At 38.7% G+C, this 19,755-nt stretch overlaps 1 protein-coding gene across 9 annotated transcripts in view; it reads right to left on the bottom strand.

Annotated features, from left to right (window-relative positions):
- Positions 1 to 19,755, bottom strand: part of ADGRL3 (adhesion G protein-coupled receptor L3) — a 958,921-nt gene that overhangs the window by 256,916 nt on the left and 682,250 nt on the right. For all 9 annotated transcript variants that reach the window (XM_075204791.1, XM_075204784.1, XM_075204783.1 and 6 more), the window contains one exon: positions 6,221 to 6,389. In XM_075204791.1, the coding sequence (XP_075060892.1) occupies positions 6,221 to 6,389 (169 nt within the window). The remainder of the gene's footprint in view (positions 1 to 6,220; positions 6,390 to 19,755) is intronic.

Here is a 19,755-nt window from a genome sequence, read left to right as displayed (position 1 = left end):
CGTGGAATCAGCACAATAGATACAGAGTCTATTCTTTACTCTTTGTTTCCTCTCCTCTGAAGATAATTTGGAACGTCCTATCTCCATGGGAATCACAGAGGGTGAAGCTGGACGAAATTGAGGGGTTGAACGAAGAGGTGCTTTAACAGCAGTTGTTTTCTCAGACTCTCTTTCACGAAATCTCATATCTACACGATGGCAAAGAGAGATCAAATCTTCTAGTGACGAAGGAAGCTCTTGGGTAGTCAGTGCATCTTTAATTTTATCGGAGAGCCCCTGCCAGAAGGCGGCAACTAATGCTTCAGTGTTCCACTGAAGTTCAGAGGCTAAGATCCTAAATTGAATGACATACTGGCCTACTGTATGGGAGCCTTGTCGCAAACGAAGAATGCTGGAAGCAGCGGAGGTCACACGACCTGGTTCATCGAACACACTTCGGAACGTGGAAATGAATTTGCCACTATCTTGTAGTATTGGATCGTTTCTTTCCCACAGAGGGGAGGCCCAAGCCAGGGCTTGTCCAGAAAACAATGAGATAAGATAGGCCACTCTGGAACGATGGGTAGAAAAATTTTGAGGTTGGAGCTCAAAATGGACTGAACATTGGTTAAGGAAACCCCTACAAGTTTTGGGGTCCCCGTCGTATTTTGACGGAGTAGGCAGGTGAAGCGTGGGAGCTGTAGACACCTGGGATGGCACTGGGGAAACGGAGGAAAGCACAGGACCTTCAATATTAGTTGTAACAGTCTGTCCAGATGTTCCTTGGGAGGTTAACGATTGGTAACATTGAAGTAACAGCTGTTGGCGAGCATCCTGTTGCTCCACACGGCTGACCAGATGCTGCAGCATCTCTTTAGCGGTAGGTTCCGTATCTGGGTCTGTCATGGCCTGATCTTACTGTCACGGGCACTAGGAGTCTTTACCCAGGGATCACCAGGTGATAGGCTTACCAGAGCAGTATAGATGGTAATATGGTACTCTGGTAGCAGGGTGATCACGGAACAGGAAATAGCAGATGATGAGATGCTCAGGAAAGTCTATGACTAGCAGCACTGGCAATATGGAGGTAATAATACACGAGGAACTGTATGGACAAAGGACACGTGCAGGTAGTCAGTGGTCTGCGGTAGCAAGTTGTACCACTGCTATAGTGAGGAGGAATGTCCAACAGAAACGAGGAGGTGATGAGAGTCAGCGGTCTGCGGATAGCAAGTTGTACCGCTGTCTGAGTGAAGGAATGGAATCCAAGTGGAGGTATCCGGGGAGTCAGTGGTCTGCGTTTAGCAAGTTGTACCACTGCTATGTGAGAGGATACTGGAACAGGTGATACCGGAAACAGGGATCAGTGGTCTGCCACTAGCAAGTTGTACCACTGAAATATATATGTGAGGAGGTGCACGGGGAGAGACTGCAACACAAGATATACACGGGCACCTTAAACTTGATCCACAGTAATATGCACAATATATATATATATATGACTGAACAGCACTGCAATAATAGAAAGTCTCTTGAAGTAATCCGGCACGAGATAACACAGTCAATGATGGCAATAGACTCAGCGGATAGCAAACTCCAGAGGAGAACCAACACAGTCCAGCAAGATATGCAATACACCAGCACAGTCAATGAGAAGTATGCATACCGTGGTTCAGAAGCAGGCAGTCAGACAGGAGTGCAGAGATACCTGAACGGCCGGAGGCCGGCAGGATACAAAGTCCCTGGATGGGTGAAGCGGTGGTCTAGTAGGTGCAGCGCACAGGTAGGTAGACCAGCAGGGAAACAAATATACAGGAATCAGTAGAGCGTGGAACTGGACTCCTGGAGGACCCTGGAGAATGGCGATGGTCTAGCAGAGGGGAAAGTAGAGAGACACGAATCCAATGCTGACAGGCGGGTAGAGACCAGCGGGAACACAGGAAAGCGTGGAGAGCGGATCAGCAGTAGATGGATGAGTAGAGCTGAGGAGTAGCAGCAGCAGGTCTCTGCGGACACACGGAGGTAGCCAATAGCAACCAGCAGGTGCAGTAACGATGGCACACGGGAGAGCAGAGTTGAACTGGAACTGTTGATCACGGAGAGTAGCGGATAGCAATAGTGGCAGCAGTCTCGAGGAAACACGGGAGAGTTGAGATGAACTGAAGACTGAAGCGCACAGAGGCAGCGGATAGGAATCAGCCAAACAGTCACGATGAAACACAGACGAGTTGCAGGATGAAGACTGTAGTGCACGGAGGCAGCGGATAGGAATCAGCTAACAGTCACGATGAAACACAGACGAGTTGCAGGTTGAAGACTGTAGTGCACGGAGGCAGCGGATAGGAATCAGCTAACAGTCACGATGATGAACAGGTGAGTGGATGTGGATTGAAGACTGTAGTGCACGGAGGCAGCGGATAGGAATCAGCTAACAGTCCCAATAATACATGGTAGAGTTGAAGTGGTTAGAAGACTGTAGTGCACGGAGGCAGCGGATAGGAATCAGCTCACAGTCACGATGATACACAGAAGGGTAGATGTGGTATGGGAACCACAGTAGTAGAAGTGGTTTGGAAACCACAGAGGTAGAAGTGGTTTGGAAACCACAGAGGTAGAAGTGGTTTGGAAACCACAGGAATCAGCAGCGCTGAATAAACGAGGAAACACCTTCAGAGACTCATGGGGAATGAGACTCCAAGATCAGGCAACGTGGTGTTGACCACAGGTGCTTAATATAGGGAGTGTTGCCTGATCTGCCAATTAAGTTAAAGGAATATACACTGAAGGATTAGAAAGGGCTGCGCATGCGCAGTCCCTCAGGATGGAGGACGGCCACGGTTCCTAAATGTCCGGGAAGAAGCACTCACAGTCCGGTGAGTGACAGAAGGGCACGCTACGGCGTGAAAGGGCGTACGCAGCCACTACACGTGGCAGCAACAGTAATTGGTCTTTTACCATACGTTCGCACAAACACGCATACTTATAAAATAGTACACATTAATGGTAGTTGCAACACATAGTCAGTTATGTCGAAATATAGTAGTATTTATATGTTATATCAGAGTTACATGCATATTAGTGAAATACACGGAACGGGTTGAAGGAATAACATCATGAGTGGTATCATAATGAACCTTGTTACATATCCTACTGTTTGGTTCACTCTGCGAGGGAATCGCAGAGTGCATACGCAAGTTATGAATGATAGGGAATTATGAACTACTTAAGACTAAGGAATCCTGGCGGGAAGAGCAGAGCATACCCCCTGCAGAGATGACCCCCTCCTTTGGATTCCTTAGGATGAACCAGCCAATGATTGATGACCCCTTGGACATTCCTGAGACCCGGACCAATAGATGCAAGCTATACCATCTTCATTGTATTACTGTATTTGATTGTGTATATAAGCAGCAGCTTGTGATCCAGAGGGCAGACATCTTGTCCCCAGACTTCAGGATTGAATGACTGCACTGGATCCAGAGCGCCTGCGATAAGTAACGGCTGTATTTACTATTACTTCGCTTGAGCATATATATATTCTATTATTTGCGAATAAATCTCTGTGCTTTGGAAACACAACTCGAGGTTCGACAATCGTTATTGGTTAGCGACAATACGCACATAACAAAGCAGAAGAAAAAATAAGACAAATAGATAGAGGAGATCTACTACTCACCAAGAATGAACAGAATGGTACACAGTCCAAAAGATTTGACTGAGTTTTTATATCCCAGTACAGTAAGGGATTTAAAAATGTAGAGAAGATTTTTAAGAAGTATTGTGAGACTTTGAAAAAAGTTAATGCTATAACATTAACAGCAGCTCCTTTTCGGCAGTGCTGTCCTATACAGCAGCCACGGCGCTGTCAAAGAAGCGTCCATGGCGGTGCTGTATGCACCGCCGCGGAAGCATCTTTGACAGCGCCGCGGCTGCTGTATAGGACAGTGCCGCTATGGTGGGCACTAAGTTAGCACAGGGGGGGTTTCTTGAGACTCAGAAACCCCCCCCTGCGTGTACCACTGGCTCCTAACTTGAAAAAAAAATTGGTAAGGCGCATCCTGCCTGAGGATTGGAGAAAATCCATCAGGCCAGTGAGTTTTCCGCAGATGTGGGACTTGCATGGCCTGTAAGACATGAAAGTCGAATATGAGCAAGACCACACATATTCAGATTAATAGATATATTTTTAAGATTGAGCAATTCATTACTTGCCATACGAGTAATGTAGTATATTTAATATAATGCGTTTGTGGTAAATTTTATGTAGGTAGGTCTACACGTCCATTAAAAACCAGATTAAGAGAACACGTGTACAATATAAGAAAAGGGTTGGAGAAACATTCATTATATAACAATTTCACGCTTCCAATCCAGTCAATATTAAACATTTCTGGGGAATTCAGACAATAGAAAGTAGTTGCAAGAATAAAAACATTTTAGGCTCTCTTTCGAGAGCAGAGATGAGATGGATTTTTATATTATTGACATTGGCCCCTAGGGGATTAAATTTGGAATTTGAACTAAAGTGGTTTATGTGACAGTGTTATTAAAGGTTATAGAGGGTGTTCAGCCTTTTACCCCTAAATAGATGCATACAAATAGGATCTTATCTATGGGTTTGAGATGATGTTTAAAAAGGCTCTTATTGAAAAATGTGTTTGTAGATGTACACAATGAAGATTATAATTATATTTTGTTTATTATTGTCTCCTTCTTTTCATGGATTTGAGCTTCAATTAAGATTATAAAATACAGTACTTTACATGTTAATATATTATTACATGTTTTTTATATGTTTATATATGTTTTTATATTCTATGCTATGTTATGCTGTAGTTTTCCTATTATTAGGACTATTTAAGTTAAATGTAATGTAATTTGCCATTTGCTAATTATGGAGATCGTATTCTGTACACAGGACTAATTTTGTTACATTGATAAAGTTGAATGTATTGTGAAATATGGGGATCGTTGGAGACATTATATTCAAGCCTCGTTTTAGTTATGGACATCGTGACAACTTTCATGCATAGGGAGATGAAGGACGGAGGTAATATAAAAGCCGTCAAATTCAATTGTAACATCAGCCTTGATAAAGACTCATGTTCTTGGAGTTGAAACGCGTTGGTTATCTTGGTTTGATCCAGCTGAACTACTCGTGAATTATGGGGGACTGAAGGAAAGAGCGCATCATGTGACTATCCTGTGTTTGAACGCTACTCTTTCAATCTACACCTTTCAATTGTCCGGTATGAGTCCAGTCATTATACAAGCTTTTATTTGATGTTTTAGTGTGGATAATTTTATAAAAAATAAAAGGTAATGCACCAGATTCTTCTTTACTTTTGTCTTTGTCATGGATTGGTGGAGTTACTAGCTGGAGAGCATCCATGAAGTGATGAGGTGCTATTGATTGAAGGCTTTTTACTATCAGACACATTGTAAGCGTAATTCTTATGGTAGTTTGAAGATCACTGGTGTAAGGTTCCCTTTTCTATAGTCCACAGTGGAGAGAAGAAAGGGAGAGTGTGGATGGACTTTTGGGGTCTCCATTGCTATATGTGGGACATATTACACTATGGAAGTGTTTTTGTGAATTTGGATTCCAGGTTCAAAGAATTTGTCAGATCCATATAAGAAGGTCATGTGCTATGGAAAGATAAAAGGAATCATCCTACTTGAGTAGAGATTTAAGAATTACCTCTGTGTGAGAAAGTGAGCGCTTTATGTATGTATATAACTTATTGTTTTTTGAATTCATGTTTAAGGGGTAGTGGGTCCTTTTTATATGGACGAGGCTGCACACTGAGTGAAGCGCCTTATCAATTTGTTCATTTACATTTGTTTACATCCACATGAGTGCTCCCCTGTGATTACAGCAGAAATAGCCTAAAATGGAGATCTTTGATTTCACCGGAATAAATGCTATTGCACATTAAAACATTGATGCACACAAGCATGGATAGATGCAATAATGCAAGGATGTCTGAGCCCTTAAAAAAGAAAGTTTTAGGGTATGTCCAGGTTGTCTTTTTTTAAGTGTATTTGGCAATTGTCTCACCCTTATTTTGTGAAACTTTCAGGTACAAATGTGGATGATGAGGGCTGGCCGCTTATACATGCTCTTGTATGCAGCTGAAAGAAAAGAATGATTCATCTATCTGGACATACCCTTATTGTAATATGTTTAACATTCATGAAAACAGAAAACATGACAAAACCCCAAACATGTTCAATTTACCTTCTTTTGCAGTACACAGTGGAAAATGAATATGAACATTCCCTGAAGACAATTAAAAATAGTAAATAGATATGCCATGATGACTGTACTTTCATTAATATACATAAGTCCAAAAGCCCAGGTCAGTCCCAAGAGGCAGAGAAGTGCTATTGCACCTATAACCCATGATCTGTAAAAACAACAACAAAAAATGCACTGTGGTCAGTATTTGTTGCATCATACCCAATTCTCTGTTTTTAATAGAAGACTACTAAAATAACATGTTTTTCACCTGTTCTAAACAAACGTGTTTGTCTTTATATAAACTTCACATGAATTGTTATGATTCAAACAAATATAATACATTTGGAAGAGGATACAATTTTTAGTTTTACAGAATTTGAAAAACAGTAGAATAAACATTATTTGCAAACAATATGAATACATATCAGCTAAAATCTATTTGTCATCTGCTTGATCATCATTAAATACTGCCTAAATGCCATTGGTGTGTGACCTTTGGTTTGCTGACCAGATGTAATCAACAAGGGTCATTTATAAAAAGAATACACACACTGCTTATTTGTTTGTGCAAGTTCACCTATTTGTCCTCCTACAGTATTTCATAGTGCCCACCCTCTCCCAGTCCTGCAGAATTGCCCACAGAAAATAAATCTGCAACTAGCTTTGCGAGTTTTCAGAGTCACCTGAAAGTGTGTGTGGTGTAACCTACTAATACTTTTGTATCACCCTCTTACTTCATTTCAGCATTTCTCCTTAACAAAGTCTTGGTTTAGGACAGTGAAGGCATGTTGCATCTTTATTCATACCTTCCTAGTGTCCCAATTTACGCAGAACAGGGCCTATTTGTGGGCTCTGTTCCACTGTCCCAATCGGGACAGATTTTTCCCACTCAGGCCAGAATGTTGGGAGGTAAAGGCATTCACTGCTGCTTTGGTGGTGAACGTGTGGCAATGATATATAGGGGATGGGGTTAAGGGGCAGCCTAGCGCTGAGTGATGATGTAGACACTTCCCCTTTTGTCAACTGTTCCACTTTAAAATCCCCCAGTGTTGGGGGTATCCCTTATTACATATGTCACTTGTGTGTGTTTTAATGTTTTTACAACATTACTCACTTTCTACAGCTTAAAAAACAAACTCCTAACGTCATTTAAATTATCTCATCCAACTCCTCCCAACTGATGCAGCCATCTTGGCCCCCAAATACATATGCTTACCAGTAAAACTGATGTCATAAAAGACCACTTGTGCCGTAAGTTTTTAATGAACTGTTAGTGAGGCTCCTATTTTAAGAACAAGGAAGATTCGTTTTGCAGTATGCACGTGCAAATGAGTCATTGGGCTAGATTTACTAAGCTGCGGGTTTGAAAAAGTGGGGATGTTGCCTATAGCAACCAATCGGATTCTACCTTTCATTTATTTAGTACTTTCTACAAAATGACAGCTATAATCTGATTGGTTGCTATAGGCAACATCCCCACTTTTTCAAACCCGCAGCTTAGTAAATCTAGCCCATTGTGTACTAACTTTGGGGTCTATTTATTTAAGGGAAATAAGCCCTATATTAGGTGAAGAGGGGATTTAAGGTTTTTCCTTAATTAACAAAGCCCCCAGCTGGTAAAGGTCATAACTGGGAGCCTCCTGTGATACTTCTGCATGGGGATGTCTATTTACCAGTACTGTTGCTGCCCTCTGATTGCTAATGCCATGGATGGCGTTAACAGGAGGTGCCTGCATGAAAAAATGTTTTATTAAATAAAGCATTTTTACTTTTTTTTCTTTTTTTCTTTTTACACTTTAATATACATTTTTTTGTAGTAGAATCTGGAGTCTGGGCTTCCAGTTCCAGTTTGCATGCCCGAGCTGGACTTCCAGTGCAAGCATGCGCACAAGGTTCCAGCACTAGCTTGGCAACATTTGGTGACTTTTTTTTAAAATAAATTGCACGCTAAAATATTTATATAGAAAATCTAGTTATCGGGGAAATCTTAATAACTAGACCCTATAATGTTTACCATAGAGAGAGATGTTATCTATGGTCTCTGGAAATTCTTGCCCCTGGAAATGTCAGTTTCTTTATTTCAATATTGACAAACTGTGCAATAAAATTCTTATTTTCCTACTTGGCAGATGAAATGCTTATCATCTATTATTATTATTTAGGCTTTAGACAGTCATAGATATTGAATAGGAGTATTTCAAATTCAAAATAGTCTATTATTATCACATTCTATAAACATGACATGATAGGAATTGTAGTCCTTGGGACTTGTGCAGATGCATTGGTTCAGTAGCAAAGTGTTCCTGCAAAATACTTAAACATGTTGGCAACTATGTAAATGCAGCCCATGCAACATTAGGAAACCAGAGTACAGATGCCAATGTGTACAAATCCTAAGCATGTCTAATGTGTTTCCACAAAAAATGAGCAGACTGAGGATACTTATTAAAAATACACATTTTACCTCTGGTGCACAGTAAATACTGCCCAATTGATTATGATATTATCATTATAAGATTATCATTAATGTTAACACAATAAAAGGACACATGTATTGTAATAACACAAAGTAAAATAGAGATTTTTTATAAGTAAACAAATAATACATTGCAAACATTCAACTTATCTAGAAAGTAAATACAATTAAATGTCAGTACATGATCATACCTCTACCCTGCAGAAAATGTAAATTGTCTTTCCATTAGTTTTTTAACCAGCATATTTTTACATGTTACAAACTGGTAACAATCTGGTTATGTTCCATATAAGGGGTATTCAACTACTTAGCAGCGACTTAGCAGCCCATGCAACTACCATCCAATCAAACAAAGTCAGGAGGGCTCATCTATCAGCTATACTCAAAACCATAATCTCTTCCCCATGAGTTTCTCCAATATTTATATTGTCTGCCATGATGGTGGAAAAGTCCACACACATTACCCAGAAAGCCAAGGTGGGAGCTGTTTAATGTTTCAGCTGTTAGAAGCAGTGTCAGAGCAGTGAATTAAATCATAGCCTCGGAAGTGCTGTCTCCCTCAGTAGCAGAGCTACTGTTGTAGTGAACAGGGCTTTTATTCTTCCACAAGTGCTGATCTAGGTTATCACAAGCAATAGGGTTCACTGATTATTGAGAACATTGAGCAGGTTTGTAACTAGAGATGTGCGCAGACCCCTGTGTTTTGGTTTTGGTTTTATTTTTTAAACCATCTTCATGTTTTGGTTTTGGTCAAAAATCCTTAAGTGTTTTGGTTTTCTATCTGAATTCCATTAAAAATTGTGAACAACAAGTAGAATCAAGTAATCAAATTTAAGCTGTTTTGCTTCTACATTAGTATTTATGCAATTTACATTCATTTACAGACTATTTTCTAATGACCACCTCACCAACTGTTGATATTTTCACCAATATTGGCCAAAGGCTGCAGTGAGTTGGCCGGCCAAAAATAGTGACAGAGCAGCAGCACAAATACATGGAAGTTTAATAAAAGATATGGTCACTATGAAACATAATGGCAGAGCACTGACTGATAGGATGGTCATTTTAGTAAAGAAGATAGACTAAGGTGGGCCTCACCCAGAAGTGAATTGGAGGGGGGAAGACCACTAACACAATGTAAAATAATGTATATCACACAATTGGTATGGCCAATTGATAGTGGGTGCTAATGAATATATCCTATATTCAGTCTATCCCATTATTTTATACTTTGTATGCACCTAATTGGGATCATGTTCTCTTCTGCTGTATCAATTTGACCATTTTCTTGCATAATCAAATCATTTGATTGTCTGAAATCTTGAGATACTTTCATTTGTTGATACAACTGGCTATGGTAATGTCCTTATGTCATCACTAACACAATCAGATCAAGAGATTTAGTAGTGTAGTTGAAACAGGAAAATTGTCCACAATAACAAGTTAAGGCTGGATATAGATGATATGCCATTCTTTTATGACTTTGAATTATGAAGAAATTAGCCAAATTAGTACAAATCTCTATAGCCTGACTATTGAAGATAAGTAGTCAGCACAAGTATCTTCTGGTGACACTACAATTTGATACGATTAATAACTTTACGTCCGAATACAGATATATATATATATAGAGTAACATTCTTTATACATACAGAACATATGTCCAATTGCCTATGGATTTGAAACAACTTCCCTTTTCCGTGAGCTTAACATACTTTCAGCAAAGGGTATTATAGTTATCTGGTTGTGTTGTATGTAAGTTAACATTGTTGAGATATTACAACAAACTTAGGGGTATATTTACTAAACTGTGAGTTTGAAAATGTGGAGATGTTGCCTATAGCAACCAGTCAGCTTCTAGCTGTCATTTTGTAGAATGTACTAAATAAATGATAACTAGAATCTAATTGTTTGCTATAGGCAACATATCCACTTTTTCAAATCCACAGTTTATTAAATATACCCCTTAGACTTAGGGCTAGATTTACTAAACTGCGGGTTTGAAAAAGTGGAGATGTGGCCTATAGCAACCAATTAGGTTCTAGCTGTCATTTTGTATAATGTGGTAAATAAATGATAACTAGAATCTGATTGGTTGCTATAGGCATCATCTTCACTTTTTCAAACCTGCAGTTTAGTAAATATACCCCTTAATGTAATTTCAGTGATTACACTGGAGAGACAGCAGGTGGTGCTGTTACTAAATGTGCTAATGTGTTATCACTCTGTATTATAGAAATGTACTCTGTTGTACAGGAATGTTCTAGTAATGTTGTTGTTCATGTAGGACCAGTGATGTTTGTATGCTAATAAATAAATAGCTTATTATAAATAGTTATACCACAATGAACTTTCCAGTGTATGACTATTGATAGTATATGAAAGAAGTACTGATCAGCTAACAAACACAGCAGTTCTGTCATTCAATCACATGTCAATGCTATTCAACAGATATTTCCAACAGTATAAATGTCTCACTTATCTGTATTTCCCGATCAACTGTCAGTGTAATTAACACATATGGTGTTTCCCTGTGCCACAGATGGATGTCTTCTATGGTAAATCAGTTGGGATATTGTCATAATGATATTTAGTATACTCTCATTCAGAATACTTCTGTCCAATCCAAACCTATCATTTTTTTCTGGGCCAAATACTAACTGATGGCTGCCCTTTCTTGCTCAATGCTTAGAATTTGTCAGAATTTGTGGGTTTTTGTTTCTCCACCCACCTCTCGAGGATTCGCCACAAGTTCTCAATGGGGTTAAGGTCTGGAGAGTTTATTGGCCATAGACCCAAAATGTCAATGTTTTGATCTCCGTGCCACTTAGTTATCAATTTTGCCTTATGGCAAGGTGCCTCTATCATGCTGGAAAAGGCATTGTTCATCACCAAACTGTTCTTGGATGATTGGGAGAAGTTGCTCTTGGAGGATGTTTTGGTACCATTCTTTATTCATGGCTGAGTTCTTAAGCAAAATTGTGAGTGAGCCCACTCCCTTGGCTGAGCAGCAACTCCACACATAAATGGTTTCAGGATGCTTTACTGTTGGCATGGCACAGGACTGATGGTGGGGCTCACCTTTCCTTCTCCGGACCAGCCTTTTTCCAGATGCCACAAACAATCTGAAAGGGGATATATCAGAGAAAATGACTATGCCACAGTCCTCAGCAGTCCAAACCCTGTCCCTGATGTTTTCCCTGGAGAGCAGTGGCTTCTTTGCTGGCCTTCATGAGACCAGGCCATCCTCCAAAAATCTTCACCTCATTGTTCGTGCAGATGCACTCACACATGACTCAACTTTAGGAGACGGTCCTGGCGCTTGCTGGACATTCTTGGGCACCCTGAAGCCTTCTTCACAACTATTGAACCTCTCTCTTTGAAGTTCTTGATGATCCTATAAATGGTTGATTTAGGTGCAATCTTACTAGCAGCAATATCCTTGTGAAGCCCTTTTTGTGCAAAGCAATGATGACTGCAGTGTTACTTGCACCTGTTTAACCATGGTTAACAGAGGAAGAACAATTTTAAAACTTCCAGTCCGTTATTCTAACTCAATCAGCATGACAGAGTGATCTCCAGCCTTGTACTCGTCAACACTCTCACCTGTGTTAACGAGAAATCACTGACCCGATGTCAGCTGGTCCTTTTGTGGCAGGGCTGAAATGCAGTGGAAACGTTGTTTTTGGGATAAAGTTCATTGTCATGGCAAAGAGGGATTTTGAAATTAATTGCAATTCATCTGATCACTCTTCGTGGCATTCTGGAGTATATGCAAACTGTCATCTTAAAATGGGAGGCAGCAGACTTTGAAAAATAATATTTGCATCATTCTCAAAACTTTTGGCCATGACTGTAGAGAGAAGGCAAGGTGGCGGAGGCACTGTGATGCTCTTGGCAATGTCCTGCTAGAAAACATTGAGTCCTGGCATTCATGTGGATGTACTTTAACACGTACCCCCTACCTAAACATTGGTGCAGGTAAAGTACATCCCCTTCATGGCAATGGTATTCTCTGATGGCAGTGGTCTCTTTCAGCAGGATAACGTGCCCTGCCATACTGCAAAATTTGTTCAGGACTGGTTTGAGGAACATGACAAAGAGTTCAAGGTGTTGACTTGGCCTCCAAATTCCCCAAATCTCAATCCGATGAATCTGTGAGATGTTCTGGAAAAACAAATCCAAGCCAAGGAGGCCCCACGTCACAACTTACAGGACTTAAAGGAACTGCTGCTAATGTCTTGGTGCTAGAAACCACAGGACCCCTTCAGAGGTCTTGTGAAGTCCAGTCCTCAATGGGTCAAAGCTGTTCTAGTGGCACGTGGGGGACCTACACAGGCAGGTGTTTCTAATGTTGTGTCTGGTCCATATATATATATATATATATATATATATATCTATATGGGGATTATTCATGTAATGTAGCACCTGGTGGGGGATATTACTTTAATTGATGAGGGCTTTAAGTGTATTATAAATGCTAATAATGCAATGTGCAGTCTCTGTATTGAATGTGAGGGCTAATCATTTAATAATGAGGCTAATTTGATTATGAGAAGGCCTATTTATTAAAGGACGATGCTATTGATTTAATGACGGAGGAAGTGACTATTAACTATAACTTTTACAAACAGGGTTCCAACATTCCAGGATCCGGCCAAGCAGCGACATGGGATTAAGAAACCAGTAGAATGAGCAGCTGATTGTCAAGCTGCAACAACAAGTAGGAGAGAACAACAAAGTCTGCCAACTGTCTTGATTCTGTCATAACAGTCTCAAATAGGGTCAACACAGTTAGCATTTTGTTGGGAAGTATATCCTGCTTCACGCTGCTCTTCCATTTCACCCCTGCCTGCAGCTCCTACCCTGCTGCAGTGCCTGGTAAAGTGAAGTAAGAGCAAACATAGAACAAACAGTGGAAACTGATATAAAGACCATCACCCATGTGACACTGCAGTGGGTAGGAACCTGAGAGGATTGTGGCACAAGTGACAAGGGGAGAATGGTGAGGGAGAATAGGGAAAAGTGTATAAGGTATATGCCACATATACCTGCCCAACTATGCCCTTCTCACATATGGGGAGAAGCCCAAACACTAGTCTTGAACACATTTGTGCTAAATTCATAATATGCACCTGGTTAACAGATTTTTAGATTGGCATTTAAACATCCTGGTGTTGAGGGTTTGAAGATAAAGTATTAAGTATTTATATTTTTGTGTGCTGAACCCTGGTTGATCAGGTTTTGTTTACATAAATGTTTACTTACGGCCCTAGGTGTGCAAGAGTTGAGAGGTTTGCTGTACATCAAGTAGCATAGAGATTTAATTGTATGTAATATGTAAATCTACAAGTGTTAAGCATGCCATACTTCTCTTTGGATAGAAACACCCCATAAAATTGTTAAGAAGAGTAATCTTATTCCACTAGAAAAAATGTAGCGACCACTGGTCTTAATCATCTCCATCAGTTTTCTATATATTGAACAAGCATTTCTAAATATCTCCAAATAAATTGTGCCACAAAAGGGTGTTTGACCATGGTAACTTTAAGATATACATACCTCCAATCACTGTTATTAAAGTTCTGGGGGAGAATTATTTGGAATTGAAACCACAACATATCTGTATATTGTTCCTAGTGCATAGGCTTATTTGGAAAACATATCTCAGTAAGGGTTACAGTTATTTTTGTTAAAAGTTCAATAATGCAGAGACATGTAGAGACACATTTATTCTGTATAAAGAGCCTTTTTTCTACAGAGCTGTATTTACATTAGTGAATGGTGCCATATTTTGTGCTCTACAAAACCCAGTCCTCAGGAACCCTAACAGTGCATGTTTTCCAGGTGACAAGGGAAGTAATGAATAAACCTGTGCTAAAGCAAGGAGATATGGAAAACATGCATTGTTAGGGGTCCTGAGGAACAGGTTTAAGAAACACTGCTCTAGAGAAGTAAATGGAACAGAGCAGTTTATTGTCTCTAAACTATAAAGCAAATGGTTGAGTGCTTACTTTTAGTTCTCAAGTAGCAATATGGAACAAAACACTTATCTGATATGCAAGAAACTTTTTGGCCCTTTATAGTAAAAACAAGCCCCATTTTGCCAATAAACTAGAATGTCATCCATAGTAAATGCAATAAACAGCTTGAACATAGGAACAGATGAAATATCGACTATTTTAAAAACCAACAGCTTTCGGAACATAGAAAAAGTATTATTGTTGTATTATTTAAGTTTGACACAAATGTATTTTGTACAATTAGAAATTAAATTAAACAGTTTATATTACTAGAAAATGAATGAAAATGTTTGGAACAAAGTAGTATAATTAATCTATAGAAAAATGTTCTGTAATGCAAAGTAATGAATGGACATGTAATGCAAATGGAGCAGTTTTAACTGAATAGAATGGCATAACCCAGTGCTTGTTGCATGTTGCGTGTAGTTTGCCAGGTGCAGACACTCATATAGACAGCGGGTGAATAAAGTACGATTTAGACAATAATCTGTATGTTGTCATGTACCGTATTGCTCAGCTCATTTTAAATAACTTCCATCTGTATATTATTAACAGTGGTTAATTTGGTGGGTGTCAAAAATGGTGGGGTAATGTATCTTATAAAGAATAGCTCCATTTAGTCATATATAGGTAAATTATGACTTACCATTCAGAGAGTGCACAGTTTATTTCAGAATAACTTTCCAATAAAGATGTAATCTTACAAACCAGTAGTAAGAATCTCTATCACACTTGCTGCTGATCGCTGTTCTTCTCACCATGGGCAAGTTTACTAAACAGAGGTGACAAAACAATGTCTTGTGATGTCAAATTTTTACCCTGAATGGTTTGATAAGCTGTGATGGTAGGTGTTGATAAAACAGCTCCACGATTGTGTCCCTTACTAACTGTGATACACTGTACAGTTTTTAAAGCTGGTGTAAACAAAATAAGTAAAACATAAAATGTAAACTAAACCCTTATATAAGTGACAGTGCCTGATGGGGTGCATAGCCAACTGTCTGTTGCTATTGAGAGGAGTTTTGCACAAATGAATGGCCTTCATCCTATTACTGGAGACATTAAACCAAACCCATCTGGCAGGTCAGCGGATAATAAACAACCCTGCCACCATACAGTTCTTCAGTTACAACAAGGAAACCCAGGTTCCCTTGGTGTAGTGAGGAACTGAGTAATAAGCCTAGCTCCTTCTCTGTAGAGTGGTGAAAGATGGTATACTATACTTGCCACAATATAGTACTGGGGGCCATAATACACGTCCTACTGGTGCATTTGAGACCATGGTAAAATGAACACTACCTCTAGATGTTGTACTTCCATCTAAAGGGTCCTACACAAAAGCTTTGTTGTAAGAGGCTAATTTATTGCACACCTACTGCACCAGTCTACAAATAAGTTGGTGTTTTTTCTCCCACCATGTAACTATTTTGCTATGTATCTAATGAGCTTTTATTACTGCCTCTCTACACATATCACAGAATATTTTGTCTACGGTCTTTCTCATACCATTTCACTTCTGGATGAGGCCCAACTTGGTCTAACTTCTTTTCTAAAATGAGCATCCTATCAGCCAGTGTTCTGCCACTATGTTTCATAGGGACCATGTCTTCTATTAAACTGCCATGTATTTGTGCCGCTGTTCTGTCACTATTTTTAGCTTGCAGCAGTCTTTGGCCAATATTGGTGAAAATATTGACAGTTGTGAGGTGGCTAATAGAAAATACACTGTATAATAATATGTAAGTAGTAATATTAGAACAAAAGCAGTTCAAAATTACATGTTTCTTTTTACCTGTTTTTCACATTTTTTAGTGAAATCCATATCAAAAACCAAAACGAAAACATATGAAGTTTTTTGGCCAAAACCAAAATGTGAAGATGGTTTTAGAACCAAAACCAAAATAAGGGGATCTGCACACGTTTCTAGTAATTACCATACTCAGCATGGAAACAGCATGGAAAAAATATTCCATATTGACAAGAGTGCAAGAGCGAGGTTTAAATATCTTTTGCAATATTTAATTTCTCGACCCAGGTTGCGATCATGTGACCGCCAATACCCAGAAGTGCGGCTCTGACAACAGACAGAACAGCGCTGGAGCGTGAAGAGGTGAATTTTCAGAACAGTAATCCCTGCCATAAGGATGGACTCTGGACACCCTAAAAAAGATTTGTCAGGGAATTTCCTATGAAGTTGTCTAAGGAGATGGGGAGCGTGAAGATCAGAGGCTTTAACCTAGGAGTGCTCCTCGCACCCATAACCCTTCTAGTCCATTAAGAATTGTATGGAACCTCTTGAAACTTGATCAATAAAAACTTCCCCTTATGTGCATTAAAAGGGGAAAAGTTGTGGATTAACTCAAATGATCGTCCTAGTTCCTAATTGGTATTTTAACATACTGTTTTCTTTATACTTATGTTTCTATGTTTTTTAATGTTTATTAAAATGTTTAAATTTTAACACATACTGATGAATATTATTATATGGTGGCATCTTGGAGTCTGAATTAATTGGATACGCTTCTTTAAAACCCTCCTTTTTTCTTGTTGTCTTTTTTGAGCAATAAGGTTGTAGCACAACAACCTTTTAGGGAGCAGCAATCAATTAAAAAATTGGCCATTCTGTGGATTTGTTTATATTTCTATATCTATAATTATTTAACATTGAAAGTATTATATTGATTGGTCAGTGCCCACAGTGATATTCCCTGTTGGGAGATATATCAATATCTGCTTTTGTATTAATTGTGTTTATTGTGGGCAGCAGACCAAGTTTGAGAAATATGGTTATGGAATCATTAAAATGGTTCAGTGAATGTAAAACTAGGTGACAACTAGCCCTAAGAGATAGGTTTAATAAGCCTGATTTAGAGGAACTCAAAGTAACAAATAGAGATATAAATAAATTATTAAATAAATTAGAATCTTTAGCAAAAATGGAAGCTAGGCATTAGAGGGACAGAATAACCTTGCAGAAATACCTCAATAATAAAACTTATACTGAGAGGTTTGAGCATATTCAAGTCCTGTTCATTTGAAGAAAATCAAGAATTTACACTTGAATGGAACAGGACTTCAGATAAATGTTCATATGAGCTTATGGCATTGCTGATTAATTATAGGGATAAGAAAATAGATGCGGTAGAACAAGAAATTATTGATATTTAGGAGGAACTTAAAATTTATATGATGACCCTGCCTTTCAGGAGTTGGATAATATTATTAGTAAAGAGCTTATTGAATATGAGAGGTTCCTTACGGAGATTAAGGATAAAAAAAATGGTCAGTGTTTGTAATGATTTTGAACAAGGGAGAGTTCGGACCTATAATAGAAATAGACGTGACTACTCTAGATCCAATAGAGAGAGGAGAGGGAAAATGACCTCTGAACAATTTAGTGAGAAGAAACATTGGGGAAAAAAGCAACGGAGAGATGAGCATTACAAGAAAACACCAGAAAGTAATAAAAAGAGAGAGCCCTCAAAAATAGGGTTATCTAATTGATTTGAACTTTTAGAATCATTTGACAAAACACCTGATTCCCCTAAAACAAGTAGGGATGGTAGACCTAATATTAGAGATGAAGGTCCATCTTATTATAGAGCCCCAGTAGTAGGTGCAAGATCCAAATTACAGAGTACCAACAAAATACATTTTTTAGAGAAACACTCCCATTGGGAAGACAAATGGGGGCAATATCGGAACAAAATGTTCGATCATTAAAAAGAGGAAGAAATGGAGATCTAGATTTAGAGGATGTAGAGGGAGTAGAGAAAAATACAGAAGAAGGCCAAGGTACGACTAATTAAGAAATGTATATTCAATTTATCAAAAAGACAATTGGACCAAGGTGAAATTACACGTCTTAGCAAAGGACTAAAATATGCCACTTCAAGTAAACCAGATTTGTTTAAGCTTTTTGTTGATTTGAATAAGTTTGTAAGGATTCTATGAAGAAAATGTTATTTCTCTAATAAGAAACTTAGACAAAAATTAATTGAAGGAGAACCAATAGTTCTTAACGAGATGGATTTTGAGGAATTGGAAATTTTTGAATTATTGCTTAACACCTTCCCCACCACAACAAATATCATTGTTTGATATGAATGAGACTCTGGGTAAGAGGATTCTAAAAAGGAAATCAGAGTTCTATCCCATGCAGTACAAAACTGGTTACATTGATATGTCTTATACTAAGACAATGAATGATTTTAGTGTTTTATGTAAAAAATCTTAAAAATTAAAATTGAGAGATAATCTGTCTCCACAAGAGAGAAGAGCTCTGAAAAAAATGATGCAGGACCCGTCCATAGTTATCAAGCCCACTGATAAAGGTGGGGGGGTGTTAATATTGAATACAGAGGATTATATTATAGAAGCAATGAGACAATTGAACAATGAAATGTTTTATATTAAACTCAAAGCCAATCCAACTAATATGTTTTTGGAAAAATTCAAAAATTTACTGTTGAAGGGTTATACAGATGGGGTAGTGACCAGAGAAGAGATGGATTTTTTGTTAATTATGCACCCGGTGGTCCCCACATTTTATTATCTACCTAAGTTGCACAAATCACTTGTAGCACCACCTGAACGTCCTTTTATGTCTGGTGTTGGGTCCTCACTTCTAATTTATCACTATTGATACTCACTTACAAACCCACATTGTGTCTTTAGAGTTTCATATCAGAGATACAATACATTTCTTGAAGCTAATATCTCCAATAAAATGGGAAAATTATTACCAATTTGTAACATGTGATGTTGAGTCTTTATATACCAACATACAAGACAATGGAGGTATATGAGCGGTAAAATACTTTCTGGATAAAGATGTGAACCTTACTCGGGGACGACATGGATTTATTTTGGATGCTATTAAAATTACTTTGTCACATAATTAATTTGTTTTTGACACTAATTGCTTTCTTCAAATTCACGGCATGGCCATGGGCACTTAGTTCACCCTGAGTTTTGCGAATTTGTATACGGGTCTGTTCGAAATACAGTATATTTGTGACAGCCCGTTCGGG

The sequence above is a fragment of the Mixophyes fleayi genome, chromosome 1, assembly GCF_038048845.1.
Source record: "Mixophyes fleayi isolate aMixFle1 chromosome 1, aMixFle1.hap1, whole genome shotgun sequence".
Taxonomy (NCBI): Eukaryota; Metazoa; Chordata; class Amphibia; order Anura; family Limnodynastidae; genus Mixophyes; species Mixophyes fleayi.
This window is presented reverse-complemented; position numbering and strand designations above follow the sequence as displayed.